The sequence below is a fragment of the Poecilia latipinna genome, unplaced genomic scaffold (assembly GCF_001443285.1).
Source record: "Poecilia latipinna isolate Pla-1442-1.1 unplaced genomic scaffold, P_latipinna-1.0 Scaffold3065, whole genome shotgun sequence".
Taxonomy (NCBI): Eukaryota; Metazoa; Chordata; class Actinopteri; order Cyprinodontiformes; family Poeciliidae; genus Poecilia; species Poecilia latipinna.
In genome coordinates, this window is record NW_015115681.1 from 1 (window position 1) to 8,716 (window position 8,716).

Consider the following 8,716-nt stretch of genomic DNA (forward strand, 5'->3'; position numbering starts at 1 on the left):
AGCGGACGCACTCACGGCTGCGTGCACCCGCTGATTCTTTACTGCAGACAGCCGCTCCATTTTCTTGAGGGTACTGCGTACCCCGCTAAATCTTTTGGGGGTACGCAGTACCCCTCCATGCCCCCTTACTTTTACCCCTGCTAATACTCCGTTGTTCAACTCAGTGATATTTAAGACGCTATTTCAAACTATTTCCTGTCATTTCTAATTTCTTTCTTTATAACAAAATTTTAAAAAAGTGAGAAAAAAGCAGATTAAATCTGGAAATCTGAGATGTTTTGACGAGCTTCCGGGCGTTTCATGAAGCAGAAACTCACCAGAACTCCCCGTCCTCCTGCCGGACCCGTCCCAGTCGTTTCTGCTCCTCAGCGCTAACCTTCGTCCACTCATTCCTAGAACAGAAACACATTCAGACATCCAGCTGAAGCAGCTCCTACGGGCCGGAAGGCCGCTCAGCGATGATGAGGCCAAGAGAAACAGAAAAACTCAGATTTCAGGAACAAAACCTTCATTTCTGGAGACGGGTCCATGATGGCCGCTGTTACATTTACAGAACAAATGAGGACTGTCATAGTCCTGTCATGAAAACAAATTTTCCTGGACATTAAGTTGTCCCAGAAGTTATTGCGATAAATGATGATGTTGTTTTGAAACCATTTTCAAGTAATGTAATGGAATAATAATGCAAGAATACTTTCCTACAGAGCAGTAAACTTTAAATTCCAATGAACATTTAACTGGAAGACAATTTAAATATCCAAAATAAATAAGACAACAGAAACAACAAATTAAATGAATCCTGAAGCTAACATGTCTGCTTATTCAATAATTCAGCAGCAAAATAGGTTCATGAATTGAAAATATTGCTTATTCTCTTAACGTATGGTTTTCAATTAAAATCCGCCTAGCCAGGCTAGTTAGCATAGCAACCAGATTTTCCAGAAATGGTAAGTTGTTTAGCACATTTATCAGTGAGTTCATGAGTTGATTGACAGCACTTAGCCCCTCCTCCATGCTCTGATTGGTTGTTTTTGGTGCATTTCTTCAGACAAAGGTAGCAGCTTAGGCAGGAGGTGGAGATTGATCATTTCACAGATTATCTGTCTCTTATTACACTGTGTCAACATAGTGACAAATGAAGAACAAATGAATGCATTGGTAGAGCTGCTCTGATTTAATTTAATGGCCCTTTGAGATCAATAAAGTATTTTTAATTTAATTAAATTTGAATTGTAATGCTGTTTACTGGTTGCCTACCAAGATGGCACATTTCCAGGGAAACTTTCTTCCAGTCTGGTCTTGTGGGAGCTACCTATTACAGAACTTATGAAACATGTCGCACCACTAATAAAAACGTTTTAGGTTTTATTGAAGACCCTAATGTTAAAATAAAAATGCTAGTAAAAGTTGCACCGACCCGTCGTAGTCGCTCCAGGCCCCTTCCCACTCCGTGTGGCCCCATGGATTAAGGATTCGCACCAAATCCTTAAACCCATCAGTTGTTTTCACCTGGTGGAGGGAGAGAATTAAATATTGTTTCTTTGTGGTAGCAGAAGATCATTTCGGTAAGAACCCTGTTCTGTTCTTACTTTGTTCTCAGTAAACACCTCAGTGCTTCTTGCCACCTGAGTTTGACATTTATAATCCCTCGTTTGTGTTTGTTCAGTGAGCGTTACCTTCTCCACCGCCGTCAGGGAGTAGGCATGTCGGTACATGATTCCCATCTCGTTCTTCTTTTCCAGGTCACCCTGAGGCGAAGCAGCCGTCAGAAAGGAATGAGGCAACATTAACACCTCAAAACAAATTTCAACACATATCACACAAATACACATGTAACCTTTTATTGTTTGACATTAAATCAGATCAATATAAGTTTAAACAATTTGGTTAGAGGTGTGGAATGTTGCTAAAAGCATTTGCTTCTCATTTCCCTGGTGGAGATGTTTGACGTTAGTCTCCACCAGGTGAACCTCCTGCGCCTGCGTACCTTGCCGTTGGCACAGTTGATGAGCGCTCCTTTGGCCAGCAGGCTCCTGAGGAGCTCCGGCAGGTCTTTGGACACCAAGGGGAGGCTGAAGACCTCGGTCACTCCGCCGGTCATGTCCACCATGGCCTCATGAGGGTGACCCAGTTCCAGCGCTCTGTAGCCGCCTTTCAGCCTGACTCAACCAAACAGACGTCAGCAGCTCAGGGATTTCATTTCATAAAATTAACTTTCAGAACCATCCAAAACCAGAAGCCTGATTAAAAACAGAAATAAGTCAAACAGTTTTCCTAAATGTATTTATTTCTGCCCTACTTACTTTGCGTAGGCCTTTTCCAGCAGAGAGCTCCAGAACTCGTGCTTTTCGGGGGAGCTGAGGTAGATCAGCTTGTTGTTTAATGTTGGCAGCAAGTCGTCAATCTTCACCTCCTCCCACTGCCCATACTGCCAGAACTACACACAGAGTTACAAAAACCCTTAAGGGGGACCTGTTACGGCTCCTGGAACAGTTTAGCTAAGCAAAACATTAATCTCATAGCTAATGAGATCTATGAGATCTCAGTCTGGATCTGCTTTCAGAGTGATCCGTTTTAGGGTCTCTGTCACTTTAAATCCAAATAAACTGCTGCTGGCCACACCAACCAACTCAACTTTTACAATCGCACATGAAAATGTCTAAAAACAGATGCACAATTATGCAACCACACATCTTTGAAAAGCATTAGTAGAGCCTCCTGCACAACAAGNGGTTTCTGGATGGTAAGTCAACAACAAAACAAAACAAATTCTGTAATTTTACATTTTATTTTGAAAATCTTCACACAAACCATTCTGGGGACCTCTCATTGGTTTGTTTGCTACTATAACTGGAACAAATGTCTGGAATAAACTTCAACTGGGATTTAAATGGAACCAGAGACCTTAAAACTCTGAACTCTGAACACATTGTGAAATAAATAAACCCTGGCTGCCTCTTCTTCACCAGATACGTACTCTGAAGAAGAACCTGCCGTTGTAGCCGTCCTGGAAGCTCTGATTGAGAGGAACAACCTTCTTGAGAAGTTCAGGGTGATTCGCCAGAGATGCTATGGCAGAAAGCACCCAGCAGTCAGCTGCAGAGGAAACACCGGGACGTTAAACTGGAGGCTCCTTCAGCTGGAGGCTCCTTCACCTTGAGGCTCCTTCAACTGGAGGCTCCTTCAACTGGAGGCTCCTTCAACTGGAGGCTCCTTCACCTGGAGGCTCCTTCAACTGGAGGCTCCTTCACCTGGAGGCTCCTTCAGCTGGAGGCTCCTTCACCTGGAGGCTCCTTCAGCTGGAGGCTCCTTCAGCTGGAGGCTCCTTCAGCCGGAGGCTCCTTCAGCCGGAGGCTCCTTCAACTGGAGGCTCCTTCAGCTGGAGGCTGACTAATATTTCTCCACATGAAAACCTAAACTTCTCTGGGCTCTAATAGTTTTGCTTTAACATTCATATTGATGTATTTGGATGGAACTTTAATGAATCGGCTGCCGGCGGCTCAATGCTTTGCACAAGATGGCTGCTGCAAGACAGCATTGCTGCATGGGCTCCTTCATGAGTGACAGGAACCTCAAACACGCTCAGTCACACCTTAAAAACTCTTACATTCAAGTATCCAAAGCTAAGGCCCAAAAAATTTCTTACATTTATTTGTAAAAGTTTGAGACATTAAACTATTATAATGTTTAATCATGTATATTCATTGTATTTTGTTTTTGTCGTGGGAATTTTGTCAGGAAAAATTCAATGCATTCTGAGACTCAAAGCAGTTGAGGCTACCGCTAACTAGCTGCTAACATACCCATGCTAGCTAAATAGCTAGCTTTTTTTAATCAATCATGGGTAAGTGCAAATAGGCCAGTCACAATAATCAATAAATCAATTGATCGCATGATAAATGAAAACAAACTCAATAATTTTCATTTGTATGATTTATCGGTTTTTTTCTACCAAAAACTGGAGGATAAAAATCTTCAGTCTTGTGTTTTGCCATTTTTGAAGGATTATTTTGTTTACATAAACTTCATAATTAATTTTATTTGTTGTTTCTGTTGTTTATTTATTTTGGATATTTAAAATATCTTCCAGTTTCAGTGTTAAATGTTAATCAGAATTTAAAGTTCACTGTTGGTTGAGAATGTGTTCTTGCATTATTACCATTACATTACTTAAAAATGGCCTCCTGAGTAAATGTGATATTTTGACAAGTGCAAATTTATTTTAGCTGGACGATGTTGGTACATGTCTATTCCAATCAGAATGATCTTAAAAAGTCTTTAAAAGTCTTAAACTTCATCTGGTGAAATCTTAGATGTGTATTATGTTTTCATCCTGTCTAAATTGGTGAATGAATGAATAAGTTTTAACTTTTTCACCCAATGTTTTTAATCAATCCATATTGGTGTATTTTCATTCCACCTTGGAAATAAATATTTCAAATCTGTTAAAATCCCAGTATTGACAGAAATGAGCATTAATTCATCCAGGTTCTGTTTTGCAGCTCTGCATCATGTCAGGCTGGAAGACAGAAGGTCTCTCACCGAGTTTCCCCTGGCAGATGTCGAGCCGTGAAGCTCCGTCCACGATGAACTTGGGCGAAGAAAAAAGCTCCTGGAGACGCCATGAAGTTCAGAGAAGGACAGAAAGAAAAAGATCAGGGTCAGTTCAGAGCTGGCACAACATCCAGTTCCTGGTTATTAGTCTGCAGAAACGCAGCCGTTTCCAAGAATCAGGAATTTTAATGAATCGGCTGCCGGCGGCTCAATGCTTTGCACAAGATGGCTGCTGCAAGACAGCATTGCTGCATGGGCAAGAGCAGCACTACTTCAACATATTTTTATTCCAGCAAAGTAAAAAGCAGCTTCCAAGAAATTACCCAAGAGTAAAAAAGTTTTTGGTAAGAAGTTTACTCAAGTACTGAGTAACTAATCAAATTAGAAATTTTATTATGAAGTATTTCTTCTCTTGAGTAAAATTTCTGGATTTTCTCACTGAATGAAAAACAATCTTGTTTTACCCAAAAACTCACCAGACACAGACTCACTCCTGCAGTTTCTGTTAAAATTTCTGAAGTTTTTAATGGAAGAAACTGATTTGGAAACATTTATTTTTGCCTGATTTTTGTTTCTTATATGAATTAATTATTTTTCATTTTTGTCTTTAAAATACCAAAATTTCCACTTAACTTTACATTTTGGTCCATCTGGTATTTTTTAAATATTAAACAACTCATGTTTTGATCAGTTGATCTTTTTTTTTTTTTTTTTTGCAGTGCTCTTGCTACAAGGCAACAGTGAAATCCGTTTCAGGTTTCCTAATATTTTGTGACAGACCCGTTTCTGCTCGCCAGAACATCCAGTAATTACCGCCTACACGCTGGAACCGGCTCGGTTCGTGTCGCTCACGTTTCAGCGACACCAAACAGGTTGAATCCTCACCGCCCGCCTGCCAGCGTCCATCATTAAGGAAGTAATTAACAGCCTGAAGGTCCTCCAGTCATAAACACCGAAGGGCCTGAGCTAACTGATGGCTGCGAGCCAGAGCAGGAAGACACACAGTAGGATGTTCTTTACATGTTTCACCAGACCGGTTTGTTCATCCAGCAGCTAATGTTTAAAGAGCAGCTGCTCCAAACCCCCACAGAGCTCCGTGTTTGCTTTGCATCAGGATCTGTAGGTGCGGACAGAGAACTCCTGGTTTCCAGCTCTGTTATCTGGTTCTGTTTAATGTTTCATCCCAATGTTGGCAAAGTGATTAACTGTCGCAGCCACATAATGTGAGTCCATTTCCGCCACTGATGAAAAAATAACAAGCTTTTATCTTATAATTACGGCTTAGCTAGAGTATGTCTAGTTATCTATTATAATAATTATTTATTCATCTATTGTAATAATCAGCTAATAGCTAAGACATAAAAATGACCAAAAGCCATAAATATGATCAAGTGAAAACAATGACAATTTTTGTTATGACTCGGCTTCCAGCTCGATTAGTCAAAATGAGTTACTTAGCCATAATTATGACTTAGCTGGTCATAATTAACTATGACTAGCTTCTAGCTAATAATTAGCTATGGTTAATAATTAGCTAGTCATAATTATAGCTAAATATGACTAGTTCATGAGATCTCATAATAATGCGATAGCTGTCACATAATACTGAGATCCTAAGTCATACTTCATCAGAGTGGTTCTGGTTCTGGTTCTGCTCGGCATCCCCAGAACCAGATATGGAGAAGCAGCATTCAGCACCACAAATCTGAAACAAACTTTCAGAAAACTGCAAATCAGCCGAAACACTGAGTTCCTCTGAATCAAGGCTAAAAACCCATTCAGAGTTGCCTTTGGCTCACTGATGGAACATTGATCAATATGTTTGCTATATTTTTGCTTGATGATTTTGATAGTTTTTGTTGCTTGTTTCATAATTGGTTTCTGTTTTATGTTTTTATGTTGGGATCATTCTGAACTGCCTTGTTGCTGAAATGTGAGAAATGAGATCAACCAGGTTGTTTGAGCTGCACTGCTGAAAACACTCTTTGTGTTCAGCTTTGTGTGTTTTCCTCCTTCATGTCGACTCTGATTTATTCCCTGCAGAACTCCAGGTCGCTGTTTGGACTCCCTTTTTCTTTTTACCTGACTCACCTTCTCAGGTAAAACTCAGACATTGCCTCCAGCTGCATATCAAATCCACATTTTTCACAAAACCTGTATTATTGTTTCACTGCTTCCTGCTGTAAGTGCTGGAATAAGGAGGCTAAAAGTTCAGTTTTACAGCCTGGTTAGGCTTTTAACCCTAAATCTGCCTGTAATCTGTCAGAATGACTCTGGAGCGTCTCGTTCAGATCAGTCACTAAAGATTTCCTTCCTATGGAGAAGTTTATGCCTATAGTGAACAGCATTAATACTCCTCTTTACACACATTTTATTGGAGGTTTTTGTGTATTTCATGTTTCAGTTGCTGCTTGACTGATCCAACCAACTTTTCTCTCCCTGAACTTTTGTTTCTCTAATTGTTTGATTTCAAAACTCAACTGAAACTAAAATTAATTCAGATTAATCTGGTTTTAATAATAAACATCTGTAGTTTTTTTGTGATTACTTCCTGAAGGCAGAGTTTCAGAAAGAGGAAGAGCTTCTTAAAGAGACAGAAACCCAGGCGTTAAATCAGGAAGTAAAATTTCTTTTAAGTCATATTTTTATATTTAGCAGTCTTATAGCAATTTAAGGTAACATAGTTACTTGCTTATCCTATAAAGTCATAAAATGTGCCTAGAAAACACATCATACTGCCCCTTTAAGATGTTTCTAATTAAAAAGCTCAATTGGTTTAATAAAAAAAACAGCAGAATTTTTATTTTTTAAACCTAACTGGTAAATAATCACCTTATTTTGGATCCAAGTAGCTCAGCTTGTTTATCCCTCAGGCCGGCTGTGCAGCAATGGAAACCAACACTTTGCAGAGTTGGGTAGGAAGTACTTACATTTACTCAGTTACACTCACTGTTTTGAACATTTGTACTTTTAGGGGTATTTTTACTACGCTGTACTTTTTACTTTCACTTGAGACTGATTCGGAAACATTTTCTTTTCCTGATTTTTATTATATAAATTATTGTCATTTTGGTCCTTAAAATACTTGAATTTCTATTTAATTTTATATCTTGGTCCGTCTGATGATGTAATTTATAAATTCTTTATTATTTGATCAGTTACTCAGTACTTCAGCAAACTTTTTTACCAAATACATTTTTACTGCTAATTTCTTGCTACTTTTTACTTTTACCTGAGTAAAAATACGTGGAGGTTGAACTGCTTTTACTCGTTTTTTTGGCCCTGAATCTCGTGTTGTTGTTTTTACCTTCGGTCGCATCCATCTGACTCCGGCCTCCATCTCCAGCTGTCCCACCGGGAAGTGGTAGTCCACGCACAGCCCGTCGCGGCCCACCGTCTCCACCTCCCCGCCCTCCAGTGGGATCCCCAAGGCCCCCATGTTCATCAGCCACAGGCGGGACTGCGAGCCCATCAGGTCGTCGGAGCACTGCGAGTCCGCATCGTCGCTGTCCGGCGGAGGGAGCGAGCTTTCAGAGGACAGACTGCGGGACTTGAACATGCTGAGCCGCGCTGTGCTCACCTGAGCTCCGCAGGCAGGTAATGAACTCCCGCAGGCCCCGCCCACCCAGAGCAAACCGCACACCTCTAATAACTAAGGTGTGGCGCCTGCATGTCAAGATTAGAAAACTGCTGATTTAACCTAATCGGAGTCTCTGATCTTTATTTTTAATCAAGCTTTACTACTATTCTGTCATATAAAAGCATCTTTCCATTTAAACAGCTTTACTTTAAACCATGAAGTCATAAAAACTAACTAAAGAAAAGATTTTATCTTTCAGACCAAGAATGAAAGCATGTTAAGCTCTTTACTGTAAAAAAAAAAAAACACTGCAAAAACAAAATCTAAAGTATTTTTGGTCTAGTTTATAGTGCAAATACCTCGGTACACCTGAAATAAGACAAAACTAACTTCAGCAAAATACAGGAGCTTATTTTATGTCCGTTACTCCTTAATATTTACTAAAAAAAGTTCTTGTTAGATTATTTTATTTATAACGAGACATTTTTCCCACGTTATAATGGAAAAACTCCTGCCTGTGAAACTAGAACTTTTAATTAATATTAAGCAATTATTCGCTTAAAACAAGCTGAAAAGTTAGTT

General features: G+C 39.8%; 1 protein-coding gene across 1 annotated transcript; it reads right to left on the minus strand.

The window, feature by feature from the left end:
• Window positions 1-192: 192 nt before the first annotated feature.
• LOC106940027 (calpain-1 catalytic subunit-like) lies at window positions 193-8,210 on the minus strand. Its single transcript, XM_015022641.1, has 8 exons — window positions 7,862-8,210; window positions 4,543-4,612; window positions 2,978-3,096; window positions 2,304-2,437; window positions 1,988-2,159; window positions 1,677-1,748; window positions 1,418-1,509; window positions 193-392 (listed from the first exon to the last, which is right to left on the minus strand). The coding sequence occupies exons 1-8, from the start codon at window positions 8,111-8,113 to the stop codon at window positions 314-316; spliced, it is 990 nt and encodes a 329-aa protein (XP_014878127.1). The 5' UTR covers window positions 8,114-8,210; the 3' UTR covers window positions 193-313.
• Between the last annotated feature and the right edge of the window lie 506 nt (window positions 8,211-8,716).